Source organism: Setaria italica, chromosome III, assembly GCF_000263155.2.
Source record: "Setaria italica strain Yugu1 chromosome III, Setaria_italica_v2.0, whole genome shotgun sequence".
Taxonomy (NCBI): Eukaryota; Viridiplantae; Streptophyta; class Magnoliopsida; order Poales; family Poaceae; genus Setaria; species Setaria italica.
In genome coordinates this window covers 20,043,388-20,067,894 of record NC_028452.1, presented here as the reverse complement: position 1 = coordinate 20,067,894, position 24,507 = coordinate 20,043,388, and the positions used below count along the sequence as shown (strand labels likewise).

At 43.8% G+C, this 24,507-nt stretch overlaps 2 protein-coding genes and 1 non-coding gene across 4 annotated transcripts; all 3 read left to right on the top strand.

The window, feature by feature from the left end:
- Positions 1–7,183: 7,183 nt before the first annotated feature.
- LOC101759566 (proteoglycan 4) lies at positions 7,184–13,467 on the top strand. 2 transcript variants are annotated; one of them, XM_004961987.4, is made up of 10 exons: positions 7,186–7,570; positions 8,817–8,940; positions 9,320–9,979; positions 10,292–11,434; positions 11,576–11,637; positions 11,722–11,769; positions 11,883–11,970; positions 12,595–12,684; positions 12,820–12,911; positions 13,035–13,467. In XM_004961987.4, exons 2-10 carry the CDS (start codon positions 8,869–8,871, stop codon positions 13,057–13,059), a joined length of 2,280 nt encoding a protein of 759 aa, XP_004962044.1. In that variant the 5' UTR covers positions 7,186–7,570; positions 8,817–8,868; the 3' UTR covers positions 13,060–13,467. The 2 variants fall into 2 exon arrangements, with proteins under 2 accessions (XP_004962046.1, XP_004962044.1); XM_004961989.4 differs by lacking the exon at positions 12,595–12,684 and having other exon boundaries at positions 7,184–7,570.
- A 551-nt stretch (positions 13,468–14,018) lies between these two features.
- LOC101759164 (cytochrome c) lies at positions 14,019–16,426 on the top strand. The gene is made up of 3 exons (XM_004961986.4): positions 14,019–14,236; positions 14,972–15,105; positions 16,031–16,426. Exons 1-3 carry the CDS (start codon positions 14,125–14,127, stop codon positions 16,121–16,123), a joined length of 339 nt encoding a protein of 112 aa, XP_004962043.1. The 5' UTR covers positions 14,019–14,124; the 3' UTR covers positions 16,124–16,426.
- An 856-nt stretch (positions 16,427–17,282) lies between these two features.
- On the top strand, positions 17,283–17,364 carry TRNAS-AGA. The gene has a single exon. It is a non-coding gene; the product is annotated as a tRNA-Ser (tRNA).
- The last annotated feature ends 7,143 nt before the right edge of the window (positions 17,365–24,507 follow it).

Genomic DNA, 24,507 nt, shown 5'->3' with positions numbered 1-24,507 from the left:
AACTATTCAAACATTTAGGCCCCGTTTGGTAGGACTTCTCAAAGTGCTTCTCCACCGGCTTTTGGTGAAGCCCTACCAAAGGGGCAATTTCAAAACGGCTTTACCACCAAAGCCGGGGAGAAGCCGCAAAACGGCTTACACTAGAGATGAGAAGCCGAAAAAAGTGGCTTCACCGGCTTCTCCTCTCTCTCCAAGCATTAAGTGATCATAAAATTACATATATTGCCATTGAGAAGCCGTTTTACCAAACATTTTGCAAAACGGCTTCAGCTTCACTAAAAAAGCCACTCCACCGAAGAAGCCGAAGCCGAAGCCGAAGCCGTTTTATGAGAAGCTGAAGCTCTACCAAACAGGACCTTACTACTGGCAGGGATCAGAGCTACAATTACCATACCATATCTTCTCTCTCAAAAGAAGAAAGAAGAATCCACAATTGCCAAGTAAATGTATGGAACATGTGATCGCGCGCCATGATGCCCTACCATCGCGTTATCCATCATGTTGAGCGAGAAAGATACAGGTACGCGCGAGGCTACCCGAGTAGTAGGATGTCAATTGTCAAAGCTCAGTCTTCGTGCCTCAGCCTTGCTACGAAATGAGGTTGATGGGCGCCCACGTCGGCTTGGAACTTGTCACACCCGGTTTTAAAACAAAATTAATGCTATCTACATGTATGTTAGGATTTAGTTTCATACATATAGTGACGTTATCAGTGAATAACAGTAACAATATTACGTTAAAAAATATAAATAATGACTTACGAGTCTATCAGAGATGTACAGCTTAATCCTGGAAACGGAAACTCCAAACTTCACAGGCAATCGATTGGGGGTTGTGTACGCCTAGAACTTAGTATCATCTTCAGAAAACTTCACACACCTTCCTCTTCTGAGCAGCAGTAAGTAAGGGTGAGTACACTTATGGTTGGTACTCAGCAAGGCCACAAGAAATAAATAACAATTTAAGTCCACCTTCAAGTTTATTAATCATGTGAGGGTCCAGGCCGCTTTTGACCATGAGCACGACTAATATATCAGTTTTAGACATTCTGCGAGGTTGTACACTTTCACCACAAGTCGCGTAAAAGTTCAGAAGAACTTTAGACCCAACCATGCTGTGCAAAAGTAGGTACTTATTGTCGGCCATACATCTATGGGCCCACCAGTCCTAGATACGGGGCTGTACACCAAGACATGTCAGACATGGAGACTACGGTGCAGGACGACGTAGTCTACGTGGAGGAAAAGAACTAGTTGAGGATTAGGAAACTACTCGTAGCAATTAGAGTAGGACTAGTCGAATCCGACCAGTACTCTCGTAAATAATCGACCTGTAACGCTGCCCCTAGCAATATAAGGTGAGGTAGTGATCCCCTCCAAACAACATCAATCAATACAATCCAACCAACACACAGGACGTAAGGTATTACATGACATAAATGGCCTGAACCTGTTTAAATCGTGTGTTCGAGTTCACCTTCGAGTTCCTGATCTCGGCGAGCCCCATGCATAAAACACTACCTCGGGTACCCCCTCGGTAGGTTGCCGGGTCTAAACACCGACACTTATCACAGTACTGATGTGTGATTGCATGGGGACGCTACGAGGCCTTTACAGAGATTCCCTAATAAGAAGTAGCATGCTAAGGTTTTCGGATCAGTAGCAGAGCATAAACCTCTCTCAAGACTACGAAGCTACCATAGAGCAGATTAGTCTGAGGGCCAGGTTATACCCCATCTGTCGCCGCCCTTTTGACCTTTCGGCAAGACTGCTTCAAACTAGAGTCTCTAATTAATTAGCCAAGACTAGAGCCATGTAGTTCTTGTGGTTACACTGTTTTCCTAGGTGGTTCTCCATGTTTCAATTTATGTACGGTATTTTGTAAATAAGCATAGATAGAAGGATGGTTAAGGACACTTGCCTTTCTCCAAAGAAAAGTTATTTTTACTGCTCTTTAGCTCTTGCTCTCTTAATCTTCAAAGCTTTCAAACAATAATCCTTCTACTCGAAGCAATCACCAGCACAAGCATACAAAGCAAACAAACACAACTAAGAACAATACACCAATCAAAGAGAAAAGCTTTAAAAGAGCGTACGAAAGGATAGGGCTTGATTCTAGGATCACAAAGGCGCGTGAAACACTAAGAACAATGCTATCGTTGAATACACACGAGAAACTTTAGTTGTAAAGGAAAAGACAAAAGCTATATCCTGCATTTATTTTTATTTAGAAAACACATGTAAAGGATACTTTTAGAAAATACCCTAAGTGAGAGTTAATTCAAATTATATTTGTATCTGAAAAGATGATGTAAAACCTAGCCAACTTTTATTTATAAATATTCATGTACAAATTATGCCATTTAAACATTTAACTTTAAAAAATAAACTATATGCAATAATATCTGATCGATAATTTTATATGTCGCATTAAACTAAAACATGTTATAATTATGAACTCATTTATGTCGATATTAATCATATTAACACTTGCTTAAAGAATACCGATGTATGAACCTAATTAGCTTTTAATTAGAAAAGATGAGTAAATAAGTATTAATCAAAATTAATATCATATTTATTATCAAAAAACATGAAACATGGTGAAACAACGTTGCTAAACTATACCTTACGATTAGAAGATTAACACAGCAAGAACCGACTAAAATGAAGCTTTGGTTGAGAAGATACACTATCGAAGATTTAGGTTCATAAATGAAAAGAATTATGTGCTTCATATATTTTAAATTTAGAAATCAATATAGATGATACCTCAGATAAATATCCTAGGTTAGAATTAACTCATGTTATATTTATATTTTGAAAACATGAAGCAAAGCTTAGTCAAATTTTAGTTACAATGTTCATGTATAGCTTATACCACTTTGAACAGTTAATTTTGAAAAATTAACATATGTGGGAACATCTAAGAGCATAACTTTAGAACTAACCAAATTAAAAACACATTTATATGTATATACAACCAAATTAAAATTTAATTAAGAAAACTCGAGATATAACTTATGTAACTTTTATTTAGAAAGCAAATTGAACAAACATTAATCAATTGAATATTATTATGAAAAATCGAAGTGTAGCTCTAATTAGATTTTATTAAAAAACTAATTCAATAAGTATTAATCATATGGACATTTAATTAAGAAAAGCGAGGTAAAGATCTTAGTTATCTTTTAATTAGGAAACAAGTGCATAAGCAATTAATCATATTAATATTAAATAAATTTCAAAACACATAACATGATTAAAACATGCTTCTAACATGTAGTTTCAGCATGAATCTAACGCAACAAGAACAAGATTAAACGGATACAAAACGCGAGATCTACGTTCATCTAAAGGTTCTAGGGATCTATTCGTGATTAACCATATACTTCAAGGGCTAGTAGAGAAGAAACTCTAGACTCAGTGAATAGTCACTGCGAATAGATGAATCCTTAGGGTTAGATCTGCAAAAGGATAGGGCTAGGTCTCGGTTGCAAGGATCCAAGAGGTTTAGGGGGTTCCCGAGAAACTTGCAAGACACAAAAACTAATCTAATCGTTGCAGCTTTCCTCAGGGGCCTAGATGCAAAAGCTCAGAGGTTTGCTCCCATGGCCGACGGGTGGCTCTGGGTGGCGAAATTGCTGGTGCTCCGGGCAGCGAGAGGCTCAGGCGGGTGGCGCATTGGAGAGAGGAGGTTGACGGGAGTTCGGAGGTGTGCTCACCGGGGTTGGAGGCGGTCGGAGACGACAGATACTGGCGGCGGATGAGGACGATGGTGGCCAGCTCAAGCTTCTCGCGGCGGAGCTCTACCGGTGGTGGAGCAGCAACGAGGAACGGTGGAGATGGTGCGGCTCGACGTCACGGATCTCGTGGAGGCGCTGGCTTGCTTCGGCGACGCCCAAGTGCGGTGAAATCGGCCGACGGCAGCTTCGAGCTCCAGCGGATGCGGGCAACAGCGGCGCTTGAGCAAGGACGACGAGGCGGCGTTGGGTGAGGCGAGCATCAGGAGGGCGCAGGGCTCGGCCAGGGTCTTGACTTTTATAGGCGCGCATGCCAAGGAGGCGGCGGCGCTGGCGTGCGTCGAGGCGGTTGCCTAGCCGCTGGGCCCAAATGGGAGAGCTGGGCCACGGGTTGGGCTCGTGGGTGCAGGCTCGGCCCAAAAGGGTAGGTTTAGGTTTTCTTTTATTTTTATTTTCAGAAGTAATTTCCCGTGTAAAGAAAAATCCAGATAAAGCTAATTCATTTAAACCACAAAAAATGCTCTAAAAATCCTAAAAAATCCAGGAGAATTCGTAGAGATAGTCTGGGACACAAGGAGTCCAAATAAGATATTTGGAGCTTGTGAAAAAGAAATTAGAGCCCTCTAATAAACAGATTTAGCTATAGAAAAATGAGAATGAAATCCAGAAAAAGCTGGAAAATCTTAGAAGAACCTGATCGTTGTCTAAGCGCATTTTGAAATCTTTTGCACTCATGAAACACCAAGACGCATTGGCATGAATGCAACACACATAGTACAATCTTATTTAATTTAGAAAAACAACTAATTATTTTCCTATACTAAGTTTCCTGTCAAGAAAATAAATGTTAGGAAAATTTTAAAATTATGAGAAAAATCATGTTGAATGTCAACACGTAAGTACGACATGGCGGTGGGTGCCGTCAAGGAAGTCAAACGCGACGACCATGTTGTTGAGATGATGTCCACGTACGTGCATGCGCGGCCAGCCGTCTACGGCGCAGCGTATCTCCGCATGCATACGGCGCACACGTACATCGCCATTGCGGTTACTACCGAGCGACTGTGGCCGTATATGTACGGTAATGCGTCGTTGTTGTCTCGTACATTTATTATTTGTAGGTGACTGGAGTACGTACGTGGTGGTTATTTTGGGCCTCCGGCCCACTGACAATGATGCCTCATGACTGACGACGATGGGATGTGGGTGGACAGGTCAGCGGGCTGCGACGGGCCCAGCCCAACATGCGCTGTTTTCTTTTCTCTGGGAAACAAACAAATGCGCTGTTTTTCGGGGAAACTAGGTTGTTCAGGTTTATTTATGGTGACCACCAGCGTGCCGCTCTTGTCGATCAGTTTGGCTGGGCCATGCCATGAGCCCATGACCATGAGGCACGAGCTGAGATATCAGATATCACACTTGTCCTCCATGGTATCGATTCCAAGATCAGGCTGCATATGGTTCACTGGTTAATCGCCATGCCGTGCATCGTTATGAACTTTATGATTGCCCGCCCATTTGCCAAACCATGTGAGCGGCGCCTGTCCCATCCGGCGATATCCGAGCTAGTACCCCGAGCCCTGTACGGTCTCTTAATAAGTGTCAAGCACCGTCACTTTCCCCATCGTTTTTCTCATTGTTATCATTAGCAACAAGGGGCTGGCCCTGTTCAGTTAGTAAAAAAAGAGAAAAAGAAAAGGAGAAAGCAATGATGCTTTTAGGGTGCCTTTGGTTGGGCTTTCCAACCTGCTTTTGCTTTTGCAAAAGCCAAAAGCCAACCAAAGGGCCTAAAATCTCTACGTGCTTTTGCCCAAAAGCTACTTTTGCTCTAGTACAAAATCAAAAGCACCTTTCCCCTGCTTTCAAGTGCTTTTGGGGTAAAAAATTACCCACCTGCCACTGATTATAAAGGTAACGATTCATTTTTTACCCTGATTTATTTCTCTCGATGCGTCCGTCCGCCCGCACCCCGCCGCCCGCCGCCCACCGCCGGCGGCACCCCGCCGTCCGCCGCCCTGGGTCGCCAGCCCGTTTCCCAGCGCCCCCGGCCGCTCGCCCCGCCCCGCCCCCGGGACGGCCGCGGGCCGGACGCCCCCGGCCGCCGGTCCCCCCCCCCCCCCCCGGACGGCCGCCGTCCGACGACCCCGGCCGCCGCACCCCGCCGCCTGTCGGCCCCGGTTGCCAGCCGCCGGCCCGCTGTCCGCCGCTCCCTGCTCATCCATGTTGAAGGATGGCGTCCTTATATAGAACTTTATGTGGACCAATCACTTTAATGGATGGAAAATATATAAAATTTATTTTGTTATGAGCAATTTGCATATAAACACACTCATAGACCTTTAGGGACATTACAGGTATTTCTTACACAGCCTACAGTTTCACAGCTTCTCTAACCAAACGGTCTTCTGCTTTTCCCACAGCTGCTTTCTCACAGCTGCTTTTCCACAGCCCACAGCTCACAGCAGCTTTTCCAAAAGCCAGAGCCCAACCAAACACACCCTTAATTTGCAACGGCTCGGTCTTTGGGGGCAACCATCATGATGGTGATGCTCTTCATGGTCTCGTTCAGCAATCTACTCCTAGAGATGCTTCTAATGAATTAAACCAATCGTCAGCGTGGCACGTACGGTAGTAGGCTTAGCAAAGGCCACGTGACATGCTAAGAGCATCTCTCGGTCTCTCCCTTTGGCTATTTTTAGAGAACACAGGGGCAAAGCTAACGTCCATCCAGCCCGTCCGTGACCCCCGCGCCGGCCGCCGCACCACCACCGTAGTAGTATAACGCTACGCGCGTGTGCACGTGGGCGTATTCACTGCGCGCGCGGCATGGCCAACCCTGTAGTTAACGTCCTAACGATACGCGGACAGCAGCAGCGGAGCCTGAAATTTGGTACAGGAGCAGATTAGGGCCAAATTACGTCCTCCATCTGTATTCTGTAGTTAGCGTGGTCCATGCGCGCGTAGCCATCTCATTCTCATCTCATTATCATATCTGTAATATGTGGACTGTGGGCGCTCAAGGCTCAAGAGAGCAGGATAGCCTAAATGTCATATATAGTGAAGACCATGCTGTGCAAAGACATAAATGGTTATGGTTTTCAATTGAGAAAAAAAAAATGCCTCATCGTTTAGAAGAAAGCCTGAATGAATCTCACTAGATGTTGAAAAAGTGCCAAAAAAGCGTTTAGAGCAATGTTAAAAGAAGCGCACCAGGAAAAAAGAAAGCTAAAAGCGCTAATTTTAAGTGTAGCGGAGCACACTATTATATCACAGTGCACCCCACATTATCTACATCTATCTATCTATCTATGAATCGAATTTTGAACGGCCAAAACTGCACTGGGATTTGCCTTTTATGCGCACGCCTTTTCTTTAACAAATCAAGAACCAACTATCATTTTTCTCCGAACAAATGTTCTTTTCATCTGCTGTCACGCATTTTAAACCTTTGTTTTCTTCCTCTCCGCCTCCGCGGGGCCAAACTCTGCTCCAGGCTCCAGCCTTTTCTCCCGAGCGTCGTCTCCTGCCGCACCACCCAACCAAAGCGCAGGCAGTGTCTGGCTCACTCTACCAGTAGTAACTTCGCGCTCACACCGCCTCGCCAATCCGCACCTAAATCCGGCGTGCTGGGCGCGAGCAAGGAAGGAATCCCAGTCGCGAGGAAGGAACCACCGGCGGCGGTGGAGAGCTCCACCGGGCTGGGGCTGCAGGAGGCCGCGGGCGGGGCTGTTCTCTGGCTTATGCCCGGATCTGGGGGAGAGGGACGCGCCGCGCCTCACCACGCCGGATCCGATGCGTTGGCGGCCGGGTGGTGATCAGCGGTTCCAGGTATGCTAGTTTGCTTTTGGCCCGTCCGCTCCTGCTTGGTTCTTGGCTGGGTTTGGGAGTGGGGGAAACCGTGCTGTTAGTAGTTTCTTGGTCGGGTTTTTGGGGCAGATTCGTGCGGGAGGTGTCGCCTCGGGAGGTTGGCGGTGGTTAGGCGTTGGCAGCTCTGAGAAATTCCGCAATGCCGCTGGATTTGCTTGTAATTTCATGTGCTCTGCCGCGTTCCTTGAATCCCCTTTCTTGCGGTTCTCTTGCTCTTCCTTACTAGCTTCTCTTTCCTGTGATGTTTTTTTCCGGAAAGATTTATTTCCTAGTTCTGACTATGGTAGTTTCTCATGTTTTTTTATTTCCTTCTTTCCTAATTTTCTTTTGCCACTAATGAAAGAGCAGAATACGGGGCGTGAATTTTGCTATTTGCCGTTTAAAAATTTCTTGTTTTGCAGATATTTTTTTGTTTCCCGATTCCACTAACTCCAAATTACGGAGTATGTAAAGAATACTTGAGAATTTCAGCCCTGTCGCGGTTTGAGTTGTACTAGTTCTTTGCAGATTTTTATTATTTTTATTTCTACTGAGCACCCTTTCAATATATCACTATATCAGACGTTTAGATATCAAGAATTAGCTTGTTTACGGCGACATGATTCATTTCTGATTTTTTTAAGGATGGCGCACTTTTCCTCATTGCATCCTTCCCCTACCTTGCAGTGTTGCTGTCCCATGCTTGTCCTAGTTAGTACTACTGATATTTACTGGTCTAACTGCTTGGCATATGTAGTGCTAGAATACCGTGTTGGTGAAGTGTTGATATCTGAGGGTAGGTGCGGCGAGACTGATGCTAATGGTCCCATGTGTGGTTGGAAATTTGGAATTGATCATGAGCTCCTGACCCCATCACGTATTAGTTTGCTGTGATGCGAAATTATTGATTCCGAAATAGTGTACTGGGGGAGCTTATATCATTGTCAGTGCGTCCTGACAGCGTTTATGAATTCTGTTGGTCCTGTTGAAATAGCTACACTAGGATTCCATTTTTCTTTGCGAGACACTGCTTGTTCTTGCTCTTAAAGTCACAAGTTGGGCTCACACCACACACCAGGGTTATAGGTTGCATTCAGAGATTTTCCATTGTTTGACCAAGTATTGCTTAAAATGCTGAACAACCTTTTCCAGTGATGTTCTGCTTTGTTGTCAAAATGTAACCTCAATTGTGGCTCTATACATGAACATGTTTTGTTTAATTTTGCAGGGTTTACAAGTAAAGTTTGCCCAACAATTATGAATTAGCTACACAATATAAGATGGCCACTGAAGTCAATCAAAACTTTTTTGCATGGTCACAGGAGGAAACTTCTGTGCAGGATATTTCGCAGGTGATCTCTCTTTCATTATTTTTTTTTTGCCAAGTATAATGTACAGCCAGTGACTTTACCTGAAGTGACAGAAATTGCTAGAGCTTCTATGGCAATTACTATTAGCCATGTGTCTGCCTGAGGGACCTTATGTCATAAAAATCCATTTAAGGCAATGATTAATAATATTACTGTAGACCTATGTGCCAGTGTATTAGAAGTTGCTAAGACTTCCAGAATCCGTGGTAACTACCATTACCTTGTCTGTACTGGTTTACTAGTAAGTGGTGTTAACCCAAAAAGTCCCTTAGAAGCTGTTATTGCATTTTTTTTCTATGTAATTATATTGTCTGTTGATATTCTCACACTTCCTTAATCCTGGTGCTTTTTCTTCCTTTAGGGAACATCACAAGTGTTTGGTCATGGTTCCATATCATTTGGAAGATTTGACTTGGAATCGTTAGAATGGGAGAAGTGGTCTGTATTTACCAATGACAGGCGTCATGAGGAGTTTGGAAAGTTCAATGGATTAGTTGCTAAGAAGAAAGCATACTTTGAAGAATACTTTAAGAGGATTAGGGAGCTCAAGGCTTTACAGCAACAGAACCAGCAAACTGAACTTCATTTGGAGTACAGTGGTGATGGCAGCAATTCTAGTCAAACAGGAGAATATGAACCAGCTGCAGACCATGGAGCTCCGACTGAATCTGGAACACCTGTTGATGATTCCATGGAGCAGACGACAACTGCAACCACATTTGAGAATGAAATGGAATCCTATGGTTATCACGAGAATGAGAGCTTAGTTAATGAAACTCCTGTGTCTACTCATTCTTCACCAGTTGGTGGCTTGCAGCAAATTGGCAAACAAATGAGGGGAGATGTTAGCGGCAAAGATGCTAATTCCAGCCAAGATAATCCTGGAATGGCCCATGAGATTATGATATCTCCTAAGAGAATAACTGAGAAAGACTCTCGGATTGGTCAGGCTTCAAAAATAATTCCAAAGACTATCAAGATGACTTCTAGTAATGTTTCTGATCACACAATTGTTACTAAGGTATTTGCACATTGGCTTTGGTCATATTTTCATCTTGTTCATTGTTGCAATCTGCGCGTGTTTTGTTTTCTAGCAAGTAGACGATTGTACCGGACCCCGTTATAACATCCACCTTAGAGTGCAAGACATTAAAAATTCCCCCCCTTTTTCAATGAGACTATAGGGCTAGAATGCATAAGTTAGACCATCTCTATTTGAATCATCTTCAATTTCCTGCTATCTTTAGGCATACATATATGTTTTGTGTTTATTATATGGCCTGAAACCTGTACATTTTTCATGAAGTTATAAGCTGTTTTTGAATAATTTCAGGGACTTGGTTCAGGCAAGCCCAGTGTGATAAACCAGATGGTAAAGCCAGAAAGTATCCATTCACTGCGAAGGCCAAGAGAAGCAACCAGCAATTTGATTGGCACCACAGCAAGAAGTGGCATTACAGGTTTAAGAAGACCTTCCTCAGCAGCATCACAACGGCCCTCTACCAGAGATCAGCGTCCTGTCACCAGAGATGCTTCAAGGAAGCCTACTGAAGTTATCACTCCATGCCGGCCTTCTACTTCTGAAAGACGCCCTGCCACCAGAGAATCGGCACTAAAGCATGCCGGCAATGCTACCCCACGTCGACCTTCTACCGCCGACAGGCGTCCTATGACCAAAGAATCAGCACCAAAGCAATGCAACATTGCTACTCCACGCCGACCTTCTACTGCCAACAAGCGCCCTGTCACCAAAGAGTCAACCCCAAAGCTATCAAACACTGCTACCCCACATCGACCTTCTACTGCTGGCAGGCGCCCTATCACCAAAGAGTCAGCTCCAAAGCATTTCAGCGTTGCTAGCCCACATAGACCCTCTACTGGGGAAAGGCACACTAGCAACAGAGATATGGCCACAAAGCATGTTGGTATTTCCACCTCATGTCAGCCATCTGCTGTCAAACAGCACCCTATCACTAGAGAAGGTGCACAGAAGCATGCTGATATTGTCATCCTGTGCCGTCCTTCTACTGCCGAGAGGCGCCCAATTGTTAGAGACATTGCATCAAAGCATGCCACTGTAGCTCCGCCATGCAGGCCTTCTACTGCCGAGAGGCGCCCCATTGCTAGAGATGTTGCACTGAAGCATGGTTCACCATACAGGCCTTCTACTGCTGAGAAGCGGACCGTTGTTAGAGATACTGAACCAAAGCATGCTCCACCGCACAGGCCTTCTACTCCTGATAGACGCCCTGTTAACAGAGAGACTACACTGAAGCAAACTAATGTTGCCACCTCACGTTGGCCTTTGACTCCAGATAGATGCCTCACTAGAAAAGGTGACATTTCCACCCCGCAGCGCCCTTCTACTGGAGAAAGGCGCCCTATAGCCAACAGAAGTACAATGAAACCAAATCCAAAAACACCTATCGAGTCAAGAGCAATGGCAAGCTATTCAAAGGGTGCTATGGCAAAAGAAGTATGTTCTCTCAATATATTGCATAAATATGTTAATTCTATTCTAAAATACAGAAATACAGCAGATTTATTTTTCAGCCATTTCAAAAGACATCAGACTTTGTCATTGTGAATTATTGTTTCCTCTCTGTTTCTCGTGCAGGGTACTCCTGAAAAGGCAATGACTCCCAGCATTGTTAAAAGTAGAAAGCTGGAAAACATAAGGTTGTTGTTACAAACTTTTTCTGGGAAGCTTGATTAAAGAACTTGCATCGAGATTTAATTGCTATTTTTTGTATTGTCTGACAGCTATGCGAAAGAAAGGGTGGAATTTCAAGTGGATTGGACGCAAAAGAGGTGCTAATTCTCAGGGGGCTTTTTTCAGAACAATTGTACTAGGGGTCTGGAGTGCTCTGGTTTTCAAAATTGGATTAATTCAATTTCTCTAACCACTGCATCTTATTTTTCAGCCCTTTTAACTTGCCTACAAGGAAAATGCTGACTTCCAATGTTAGAGATGACCGTGGCCTAGAAAATTCCAGAAAGTCAAACAAGGAGGTGAGAAACTTCTTTTCCTTTTGTGCTGTTGGTCCAACATATACATACATGCGAGTCTGCAGTGTTTAAGTTAACAATATGATCTGTTTTGTCTGTATCCTAAATGCTTCTATATTTCACATACATTACTCTGATAAGCCTGAGTATAACAGTATAGATAACTGATAAGCCCTGGAACAAAAAGGCTGAACTGTTGCCATTACATTATGCAAAGGGTAGGCTCATTCTGAAAACTAGTGTGCACCTAATTCTGGGATATGTAATTGTGGTTTCCAGCTTCTTCTCAGTCTAGAACTTTTCATGAACGGGACCTCGTGCTAGTATTAGCTATGGTTGTGAAATCTGCCACTTCCAGTAACTGACTGGTAAACCTGAAATGGTCCGGTTCTGCCTTTCAAAGCCCTGGCCTTTTCATCCCAAATACAGTAATACTTCCCTAAATGTAATCAACATCGATTGAAATATATAGAATTTTGCATTGAAATAGAAAATCCACAGCCTGACAAGAACTGGGGTCCAAAACTGGTAGCTGGTTAGCGTAAGCAGGTGCATACCTGGAATTATCTTATTGGAGACACTGGCTGTTCACCGGTGTGCTAATTTATGTAGAATATCTTTTTGTAGGGTTTGCGTGAGGGAGTACGGGCTCAAGCATATAAATCAAATAACATGACTCCTTCACCGACTGGAAGTGTAAAGACAAGGGCCCCTGCGGTGCGAGCTTTTATCCTTTTCACTGCATAACAATCACTCGGATTTGCAAAACAATGAAGCATTCATGATTGGACGCACAATTTTGAAGCCTGTAACTTGAAACTGTAATTGACTTTTGCTCACTTGATTTTTCAGCCTCCGCCGCCGCCACCTCCTCTGCGCCGACCATCTTGCTTCGAGAGGAAGCTGAATGCCAGCAATTTGCCTGCTGTTGGAAGAAAGCCAAAGTAAGTGATTGATAATCAGCAACGGATACTGTCTGCAGCAAAACCATGTTCCACTGTGACTTTAATCTTCTTGCGTGCATTTCTATGCATTCCAGCTTACACCATCTCTTTGGTCCAATGCAGGGCCTCAACTCCACACTGGCACTAACCCAGTATCTAGGAATGATCCTGCAGCATAACTCTGAAGCTGTGAAGGGAAAATGAAGCGTCTGACGTGACCTAGAAGCCGCACCCAAGCTAGCAATGTGGAATGTTATCTTTTGTAACTTACCAGTTACCACCACTCTTGTCACCTGTGTTAGAGTAACCGTAGTAGTGTATGTAGGTACGTGTATCATATCCACTAATGTCTAATGGCATCGTAGTTTTTTACATCCCGGATTTAACTAGAACATTGTACATACCTGAAATAATTGGAGCTTTAGCTGAAGAATATCGACCCGGAAACTATCCCCAGGGTTTGCAGGCAGGTAGAATGCCGGAGCTGCCAATTTATTGATCCTTTGCAGCTTTGCTATCTGTATGCCTGTGCTTACCCTGCACGTTTCTTGCTGAACTGATTGCAAGCCCTTGTTAATAGCGGCGATCCCGTTAGAAGTTGAAATCTGATGAAAAAGCTTTGGGATTTTCCTGGTGTTGTGTCATCCATGAAAGTTGTTTTCCATGAAAAGGTTGGCTGATTCGTGTGGCACGTGGTGCGCTTTTCTAACAGATTTTAATCCGCGAACTGATCTGGACCGTTCGCTTGCCCGTTCCCTTCCCATCGACGGTAGCGATCCTCCCGCCTACCTGGCGAACCACCAACCGCAAACCCCCCCACCAACTGAGGGACGCGGCCCAGGAAGCACCCTGGCACGTACTAGCACCCGGCCGCCGCCACCCGAACGGGGCGCCTACGCCCACGCTTCCCGTCCACGCGCCGCCCACGCTTTCCTTTTTCTCCAAGCCACGGAAACCTTCTCGAGCCCTCCCCGTTCCCCAACCTGCCCCTCCTCCGCACGCCCTAGCTCTCCCACGCCTCAGGGGCAGTTCCGTACTTCCGCGCACCCACCGCGGCCTCGCCCGCTCCGCGCCTCCACGCGCTTGGTCTATAGAAAAACCGGGTCCTCGCGATTTCGGCGCAAGTCCAAAGGACAAACCAGAAGTTGCAGTTGGCCTCCTCTTCCTTCTCTTCTCCGTCGGCTCCAGATCTCTCTGCGTGCGTGCGGCGGCGATGGCGTCGTTCTCGGAGGCTCCCCCCGGCAACCCCAAGGCGGGCGAGAAGATCTTCAAGACCAAGTGCGCGCAGTGCCACACCGTCGAAAAGGGCGCCGGCCACAAGCAAGGTGAGCGTCTCCGCCGCCACTAAGCCGTCAAGGATCTGGATAGCCCGCTCCATCTCGCTGTGATTCGTTTGCGTGCGGGCTGTGGACTGGCGGATCAGATCTGAGCCCGGGTAGCTGTATATGTAGATTCCTTCGCGTGTCCCCTGACCCGTGAGGGAATGGTGCGCGCGGCGCTTAGATCTATTCGATTCGTGCGAGCATGTTGATAGGAACTTGGGTCTGTTCGTTTGGTCGTCTTGTTTTAGCAACAAATGCCTGTGGGCTATGCGGTATGTTGCCCTGTTTTCCTACTTGATTTGGGGATGGATTTGGGGCTGGCACGTAGTGCAGCCGATGCTTGTTCAGGCCTCGTGTAGCTTTGGAATGGTCAGGGCTCAGGATTAGGTGGTCAGTTCGTTGAGGTTGCTGGGCGTTACTTGAACACGCTGGTTAGATTGATCCCCCATCTATACATGGCCATGCTGCCTGTTGTGTTGGATTTAGTTGTACCGTTTGATTTCCAGAATTGCTGGCTCATCCTTTTTCATGCAACTAGAACTGGCATATAGAGATGGGATAAGCTCGTGGTGCTGTTCCTCTATTTCACTATTTCATTATGTTTTCCTATTCTGAATATGGCTGTCGCAATCATCACTCGAGTTGGTCTGTACAACTAAATTGATTGCATGTTCTGTCTGACTGGTTACGTTGATACCAATTTGTATTTTGTAATATAACCATGTTTGTGAATTGCAGGTCCAAACTTGAATGGTCTCTTCGGGAGGCAGTCTGGTACCACCGCTGGCTACTCCTACTCCGCAGGAAACAAGAACAAGGCTGTGGTCTGGGAGGAGAACACTTTGTACGAGTACCTGCTTAACCCTAAGAAGGTATTGTTACTTTTCTCTTTAGTTACTGAGATGCTTTAGCTAGTCTCTTCAGTGTTTCTTTGTTGGTATGGAAGGTTAAGGGGATGGAAATGATGCTCTGTCACAGTTAACTTTTTGTGAAAAATGATCCCCTGGAATGTCTTATTGATGTTCTTTTACCAATGAGAAGTATGCCGCAGTATCAATGTCAGGAAGTATAGTTACCTTGCAAAACCATGTAGAGTACCTCGAAAGGTATTACAGCTGGATAATTGATTTTCTGATGCTACCTTGATCAATTGGTCCTGTTAAATCTTGATAAGAATTGTCTTGTGAGTTGTGAAGATGGATGGTGCCAAATAACTGGATGAGGCAAAAGTAAAACTTGCAAAAGTGAGTTGTGAACATGGATAGTTCATTGTAACCATGCCAGCATGCTGTTAGTTGATTACACTCAAATAACTGGGCATTTGGAGGTTAGGATGACGTTCTTATTAATTTTAGCTTACTAGTAAGTCTTGTTTGATCTGGTGTTTTGTAGATTAAGCTTTCTTGACTGCCAAGTGCCAGGGTCACATGAGGGATTCTTATTTAGTTATTAGTTGTCCTAGTCTATTAGGTTCAGGCATTGAGTTGCTTCCAGTAATCAGGTTATATGCTAGTAACTTCGATGAAATCCCCAGTCCTTTAGACTGTAGGTCACTGCATCATGTGCCACCAGTTTTATGCAACACTATTGAACGCCCCCTGATCTAAGCATGGATCAGTAGCCTAAACAAGTACTGTTGTAGCGGCAGGCCATGGATGGTTGCCGTAACAACTTAACGAGTATCTCCCACCTAAGCCCAATTGCATTTATTTGGCACACTTTGTTTAAATGTGGTTTCTATTTCTGAACTCTTATCAATACTGATAACGTGAACTGTTCTATCTCATTTATATGCAGTACATTCCTGGAACCAAGATGGTCTTCCCTGGGCTGAAGAAGCCTCAGGAGCGTGCCGATCTCATTGCGTACCTGAAGGAAGCCACCGCATAGAAAGATGGCATGCTGAACCATGAGGAGGCAATTCGTTTTACAGTTTAATAAAGAGGTTTAGACAATTTGGGTCACTCTGGTTGAACATGGTGCAGCCACGAGACAATTATTTGAGTATTTTGGTTCTTATTATGGTGTCGGTTTCAAATGTCTAGGTGTTTAGCTGAACAAAAAACAGTCAAACTTTGACATCTCTTGTTTCGACTGCTGGAGGAATCCCAGCGCCCTATTTTTGACCACCGGGTGGTGGAAGTGGAAATCTGGAATGCACCCATTTTGAAGGATCTGAGATGTTTTAAAGCTTTTTCCTGTCGTTCTGCCTGCGTGTCAAGTTGTTGTGCGTTGATGTCCGTGCTGTATGTCATTTTTTTCTTAGGGGTGTTTTGATCCATGGACTAAACTAAATACTAATTAGAATAATTAATGTTTAGTTTAGGTGTTAGAATAATTAATGTTTAGTTTAGGTGTTAGAATAATTAATATTTAGTTTAGGTGTTTGCGTACTCAATTAGATTCTAATTAATGTTTAGTTTAGGTGCTAGAATAATTAATATTTAGTTTAGGTGTTTGCGTACTAAATTAGAATGACTCGTACGGCATGAATTAATTATAAAACTAATTATCTACTAAGTTTAATTAATACATGTGTAGTTTATTCGGGAATCTATTAAGCTTAATTAATCTATGTGCATAAGTTAAAGTTGTGTCTAATTTGTGAGACGAATCTATTACGTATTAGGTTTATAAGCTAAGCCGTGTTTAATTTGCGAGATGAATCTATTACGCATTAGGTTTATAGATTCGTATCACGAATTAGACTTTATTTATGTAATTAGTTTTATAGCTATATTTAATACTTCCGTGGTGCCGTGTTTCTGTTTGTGCGCCGAGATAGATTTGTTGGGTACGAGAGAATTGGTGCCTTCTGTATCCATCCAACTGCTTTGGTGATGGACTGATGGTACGTTGTAGGTCCTGTTTGGATCTAGCTTTATATAAAGACCTTGGTGGTCACGTTTTGGATTTGGATTTTGAGTGGGCAGGATTTATATCGATGATAATATGATATCCGTGCTTTTGTTGATTTAGGCATTCAGCAATCCGCGACAAATAAATTTGTATTAGTATCTATTAAATTATTGGCTAAAAATGCATGTGAGTGGTCGTGCCGGAGTGGTTATCGGGCATGACTAGAAATCATGTGGGCTTTGCCCGCGCAGGTTCGAATCCTGCCGACCACGCTTTTTATTTTTATGCTTCCATTTTGCTTCTGTGCATCCGGGTACATTCGTCTCCAAAACCTTTTGTTTGCGAGGACTTAGCAAACCTCTATTCCCACATTACCCCTATCATGCCGTTGTCTTTTTCCCCTCTTAACAAATCCACTTCGACATCTCATCTTTTGCCAGTTAAACATCAACAAGTTTTATGTAGCCTTAAGATTCAGTCGCGTGACCCATTTGCAATTTGCTCTTTGAGTGGATGGCACGATGCACGGAGTCTTTTGTGAGGCTCGGTGCAACGATCTGAGTCCACTGAAGAAATATATTTTGGCTTTTATTGTGATTCCGTTAACTCGATATCATCTCAAAGCTGAGCTCTATTGGCGTTTTCTTTTGACCTTGTTGTTTTAAAAGTTTGCGCTCCTTGTATATCAGTGTAATGAATAAAAAACCCCATAAACTCGAATAGGAAATGGATATTATAATATTCTACATGTCCCTAGTAATGATAATGATAAAGGTTTAAGATTTAGAGGGGATTTGCTTCTTCCTTGCCTTCCATCTCCGCTCCTTCTTCCTCTTATTTTTCTTCTTTTTCCTCTCTTCTTCTCATCTTCCTCCCCTGATTTTAATGGAGGTCTTAGGCAGCAGGGGGGCTAGAGCCCCCTTAGATCCGCCCCTGGTAATGATATTATGTGCGCTGGGGATAATTAGGATACCATTAACCTTATATGATATGTAGGGTCAAAGGGTTACGAGTACCAATAGGATCAATTCCCCTATGGTTGTGTGCACTTAATCATGTCAATGATATTTAGCTTGTGGAGTTCTGTGGGTATATAGCGTTGGTGTCAGTATACCGATATATACACCTGCAAACTTTTTCTTTCTTTGGACTGGTGCTCTTTTTAATTTAAACCACTATCAACATTCAGCTGCCGTACGTTTCGGAATATAATCAGAGTCGAGTCCATTCAAAATGTACAAGACAATCTCGTTGTCTTTCCCGTGACATCAAGTTCATATCTCCAAGCCTTTATCTTGGAGAAGTACTGTGCCTTTGTCATGTTGCCCTTTCGCAGTGGTTGCAAGTGCAAATCAATATTGGTTAGCTTGGCTCACGCAGGGGACACGGAAAAACTCGTGGATTAGCAAATGTCTCCTCGGTCGCCGCATTTGCAAGAACTTCCTCCTCGAGGGAGTTCAAAACATGTTGTTCTTGAGCAATTCATTTCGCATAGGGTAGGTTGGGGATATCCTTTTCCACCTTGTTTGCATTGGCGATGGTCAACGTTTTTGCTAGCGGTGCAACGTGCAATAGATTGAACTCCATCAATTTGTGCGCCATGGAGAGCATGAAACACCTACGTTTCTCACAAGTGAATGTTTTCTCTCGTAAGTCGTAATCTTCTTCGAAATGGGAGAGCCAAGTACCGATGACGCAAAAGGAGAGGACGAACTCGCCATTCTTAGATGCATATGAAGTGCTAAGGTGTTACCTCCTATACCGCATTAGTTACAAGTAAATTTCTAAGTTTAACCGAGCCAACTTCATTTCTAAGGAATCTATATACATGTTAAGATAAGGATCGGCCGCAGACTAAAAAGATGTACAACGAGATAGAGGTTACGAAAAGATTTTCCTAAGGCCCCGTTTGGGTCCCTTCATTTTGAAGTAATTGGAATCTATTTAATGGAGTAGGCTAATTTATGTTGGAATGTGGCATTCCATAACTTTCCAAAGTTTAGATATAAGCCTATCTTAAATTCATGGGGTGGGAGATGGAAATTGATTCTATAGATTATGGTTATTAGAATGGAATTCAATTCTTATAGCACGCTCTTGGACTCGCTTCTCTATAGTAGAAGTGCAGCATATAAGTATCTCTCCCATATCACCAACTATAATATACAACTATATTCCACATACAATTATATTAGCTTAATTAATTTGTGTCTAAATTATAATTATTAGAATGGAATTCAATTCCAATGATCCAAACGGGGCCTAACAGAAAAGATGGAACTTAATACTAAGGCACTTAATACTAGGGGGTGTTTGGAAGGGGTGCTAAACTTTAGCACCCCACTTTTAGCACTTGAACTCCCAAACAGGGATGCTAAAAGGTGAGTGCTAAAGTTTAGCACCCTTGTTTTCTTTAGCACACCCAAGGGGTGCTAATGGGTGCTAAAAGTGGTCCTCAAGTTCATTTTTTTTCCCTAGTTGCCCCCTCTCTCTTCTCTTCACTTCTCCCCAAGCCAGTCATAAATGAGGGCGATGTAGTCATTTCTCACCCAAGGTGCTAAACTTTAGCACTGTATCCAAACAACCCCCAGTGCTATACTTTAGCACTCTATTTTAGGGTGCTACAGTTTAGCACTATGCTAAAGTTTAGCACAAGGTTCCTAAACAGGACCTAAGCAGTACTTTCGGATCACGCGTGGCTCACCCCTTTGTGGTGATCTCGATTTGGTATGCATGCCGTGCTGCTGCCCAAACAAAACAAAATGAGCATGAAAACCACCAAACAAAGGCATTTGAAAAAACTCCTCACCAAATGATAAGTCTCCATGGTCTCGGTCAAACGCGACCATTGCCGGGGAGTGACCCATCGAGTACACACATTAGCGGAGGATCGGAGGAGCTTTAACAGCGGAGGCCGGCCCAAGCCAACCTCTCATGTATAGTGGGTCCCACTCTTCCCCGTAAATCCTTCGACCCCAGCGGGACCCACGTCACCTCTTTCCTTTGGTTTGACGACACGGGCACACTGTTGCTCGGGCATGGGCAATGGTTATTTCCAATGTGACCTTAAGGTGGGATCTTTGTGTCAGATGACTATAACTCCACAATGCTAAAGGTTTCCTACAGTACAGACGTGGGCACTATTTCAATAAAAAAAGTCATCCATATTCACCCACAAGTGTGAGAAGAGAAAAGTGTGAAGAGAGAGATAGTTTTTTTTCTTGCCACACCTTAAGCTTAAGGCTAACTTTCGAGCATTAGCATTAAGCAATTGCAGAAATGGAAGGATTAAGGAAATAGCACCCGTCTCTCCCCGTGTTCATGAAACAACACTGGAATTCCGTGATTTCAAAGAACAGCACCGCAACCATGTCACCGAGTCATGAAACAGCAGTTCTTCCCAGTTTCCTTATGTTTTATTTGTTTCTCTTCATTTTCACAAAAATAAAAGAACAATTTGCCCCTCACGTTTTGTTCCTCTTCTACAGCATGCTCGAACGTTCTTTCCTCCAGCATTCTCCAAACGCCCAAACCCTGAACAGACGGCAGACGGCATGGCTGGCCACAGCGGCAGCTAGGCACTTAAACCACCAAAACAAGAACAAGAGCACTACAAGAAATCTTCCGACTAATGATGAATCAAAAAGTATCATAAACACGTTTTTTTTATCATAAATTGTATTTATGACGCGGGAGTGACGAAAACCTTCGTCATTAGTCGAGCGTCATAAACCGCGGTGCGTCACTAAGATAATGACGAATGAAAATTCATCTCGCATGTCCTCATAAAACTGTTTCAGAGGTTGCACCACCTTGGAGGTGGTCGTCCTCCCATGGTCATATACCCCTTAGCCACCACCAAGAACAATTGGATTTTATTTAGATGAAAGTTTAGCTACTGCTACTTCCTTGTAAACGCGTGTGTCGATTAAACCACCTGATTTGCTTGATTCAGACCCCCAAATTCGAGTGTATTAGATTCATCTCTTGGGCAAGGTCTGTGCATTGTTTGCTTGTCCACTTGTTCTTCGATTTGCTTGTAGGTTCAGGGCTGTTCTTGGCACGGCAAGAACAACAATAAATTGGAGCAGGTGTAACTGTCGCTAAGGCGCAGCACCCCTGTTAGTCATTGTAGTTGGGCAACACAACATCGGATCCACCCCAAATCGAGTTATCCCCCACTCACTAAAAGATCGGGAACAAACCCTAGCGGGTTCATATCACGTGGTAATCAGAGCGAGGTTCTTTGGTGAGTGATTTACCCGTTTTACTTTACATATAGTCCAAAAATCCCAAAAAAATAGGTTAGATCTGAAATTCCCAATAACAAGTTTTAGCCTTTCCTGTTCTTCTTAATCTTTGCTTGTTGAGTTTTCTGTTGCATCAATGTGTAGAACTGCTGGTCTTAGTATCTAATTCTTTAGAGTTTTGAGTTCTGTCACGTTTTTGTCACCACGAGATCCACCACCACCATATACATCTCTACTGCGGTTTTGCCACCACAGATCCATGCAATGTTCGATTAGGGAGTTTAAATACAATCTAGAAAGCTTATCTTGTGTTCTTTCTAACGGATCTGTCCATGCCTCCAAATTCCTTTCGAGCATTTTGCAACTGCGCTGGAGATTTATGATATGTTGTCTGAAACTAGGGTTGTTAAATTGAATTCAAAGGGATTGTGTGCAGTAAGCCTTTTGTTTTGATTTGTCTTGATACTGAGCAAAAGAGTTTAGTCCTCTGCAAAAAAAAGAAGGGAAGAAAGAAGGAAAGACACAAAAGAAAAGAAGAAGATAAAAAGAAAGAAAAAGAAGACAAGAAGAGAAAGAGAAGAAAAAGGGGGCTGGATCTGTTGTTTTCTTAGTGTTGTACTAGCTATTCTTTTTCAGTGACTATCTTTGTACCTAGGCTCATGTCTCTAGCATGGTTTAGCCTAGGACCAGCATAGTGCCGTTATTAAACGATTATTCAGTTTGCTTTGATTAATGTGGTTCTAGCTATTTCTTGATTTTACGTGTAGCCACCTATAGATCCAAAGATTATCTACTACATCACAAGGTTGCGCATGTGTCACCATTTGTGCTGTTCTTGCCAGTTGCCAACATCTATTGCAAGTGTGGTAAGAATATGTAAGAACTTGAATGGACCGGTTTGAGTGAAAAAACAATCTTCCACCACCTATTTTGTTTAGTTGGTAGGCAACTTCTTTTGATTTTTTTTGTTGTTCGCTAACAATGGCAGGCCTAACGAGACACGTGGGAGCTGGGAGGTTGCACCATGGGTGTTCTCGACCTCGACAACACATGGGAGCACACCCACTAGAGGTACATGATGATGTTCTAACTGAGGTTAGTAATGCTCTACCTTATTTTGAGGGAAATTTTGACCCTCGTGCATACATTAATTGGAAACTTAAGGTAGATGTAGAATTTGATAATTATGACTTGTCTGAACATCAAATGATTTTAACTACTGCAAGTGCTTTAACGAAATATGCTTTGACTAAATGGAAACATATTTGTAGGCACAACAAAGTTCCACCAACTTGAAAAGATTTTAAAATGATTTTTTGAGATGAAATATTCCCTCATATTATGTTGATCATTTGCTTAGCAAACTGAACAAACTAAAACAAGGTAGTAAGATTGTGAAAGAATACTACCATGATTTTAATATTTGTATCATGTTTGGTGGATTAGATGAATGCATGGAAGATGTTATGAGTAGGTTCATGAGAGCGCTATTCTGAAATTCGAACCTTGTTAATTAGCAAATCATACATATATATTGGTTAATTGTTTTGTCTTGCTCCCAATGCTGAAAAGGAGATTCTATTATCTGTGAATACTTGCTAGAATGACATGACCCATAATATCCAAAATTTGTCCACTCTGCATGCTAATGAAGAGCAACAAATAGTGAAACCCACTGTTGATTTTCCTTTGTCACAAAATGATTTACTTGTTGTTCCTTATGATAAAGAGGACTTGTGTGCTGATGATTCTTTTACTCCTATACCACAAGTAGTGAATAAGTGTGATACTTTTGGTTTGGAACCATACAAATGTGCTGAAGAAAAGCTTTTTCATCCTATTACTGTAACACCCCGGGTGTTTAAATTATAATTAGACTTAATCATCTGCATAAACATGAACATCATGTCATTGCATTAGTTTAAACTCCTTTAAATTGTCATTTATTGTTCAAATGAAACTTTGTGAAGCAGCTCAAAATTTTGCTATGTAATTGTGGCTCCTGTTATTTTATTTGAATAGTACATGCCAAGTGATTTTCAAAAAAATTGCGTGGGCCCGCTTGTCACTCTCTCTTCTCACTCCTTCCCTCCCTCTGTCCTCGGTCGTGAGTGGCAGGGCAGAGCGCACGCCACCGCCTGCATCACGCCCATGCCGTCGGGCCCTCTACCCCATGTTTTCATAGTCAACCGCATGTGCGCCATCAAACCTGCACGCGCCGTACCGCCACCGTTCCATCGCCACCGACTCCGCTGCCCATGCTGCTGACAGCACGACAGCGCCTCGTTGACCATCATCGTTACTATCGCGCCTGGCCGTGCCACTGTTCGTGCCCATCCTCACCATTGTTGGCCAGAGCATGTCCAAGAACTTTGCCCTTATCCTCGCGCGACATTCGCCTCATGTCTCCCTCCCTACTCTCTTTTCTTCTCTCACCTTTCTTCCTTCTCCTTCTCCCCTGAACAGAGCAAGCCGAGCGAGCCATTCCACCCGTCGGCCAAATCAGCGAGCTCTGCCCTACCATTTCCAAATCGTTGCCGCCTCCACCTAGCCAACCCTCCCAGCTACCCTCTCTACCTCACCTTGCCCACCGCCATGGCCCGCATCGCTGGAGGTTGAAGTTCCCACCACCGCCAGTGCTGCCACTCGCCACCACCCACCTTACCATCAACGCCCACCTTCCAAACCTCCTCTTCTCCAACCAGAAGCTAAAATCAACCCGTGGTGAGATTCTGGCCATGATGCGCCCATGTTTTCTTGGATTTAGACTAGCTGCCACACACGATTTTGAGATCGCCGTTGGTCATGCGCTGCCGCTAGTCAATGGTTAGGCTAGGGTTAGAGTTTTGAGGAGAAAAGAGGGGGAAAATGTGCGCCAGGTCATGGGGAAGGTGAAGGGGTAGTCATCGGGGTGGAGGAATGTGCCACCACGCCGACATTGGTGCGCCGCCGCCGCCGGCAGTGAGCTGGCCCGAGGAGGAAGACGGTGGGGGTGTTATGTGCGAGAGCAAAAAAAGTTCCAGGGGGTTTTTCGTTAAGTGTTGGGTTTAAGTGAAGGTGGAAAAGTTCAAGGGGCCTAAGTGCTAGATCTAGGGGCTTTAGTGCAAAATAAAGGGCAGATCCGCTAGGATAGTTTTGTTCTAAGGGCCTATCTGCGAAAGTAAC

Excerpts from the sequence above, each read along its gene's own strand:
- LOC101759566 (XM_004961987.4), top strand. The coding sequence starts at position 8,869 with ATGGCCACTGAAGTCAATCAAAACTTTTTTGCATGGTCACAGGAGGAA. Across the intron at positions 11,638-11,721 it reads AGAAAGCTGGAAAACATAAG|CTATGCGAAAGAAAGGGTGG; the intron begins GTTGTTGTTACA and ends ATTGTCTGACAG. Across the intron at positions 12,685-12,819 it reads TAAAGACAAGGGCCCCTGCG|CCTCCGCCGCCGCCACCTCC; the intron begins GTGCGAGCTTTT and ends TTGATTTTTCAG.
- LOC101759164 (XM_004961986.4), top strand. The coding sequence starts at position 14,125 with ATGGCGTCGTTCTCGGAGGCTCCCCCCGGCAACCCCAAGGCGGGCGAG. Across the intron at positions 14,237-14,971 it reads GGGCGCCGGCCACAAGCAAG|GTCCAAACTTGAATGGTCTC; the intron begins GTGAGCGTCTCC and ends TGTGAATTGCAG. Across the intron at positions 15,106-16,030 it reads ACCTGCTTAACCCTAAGAAG|TACATTCCTGGAACCAAGAT; the intron begins GTATTGTTACTT and ends ATTTATATGCAG.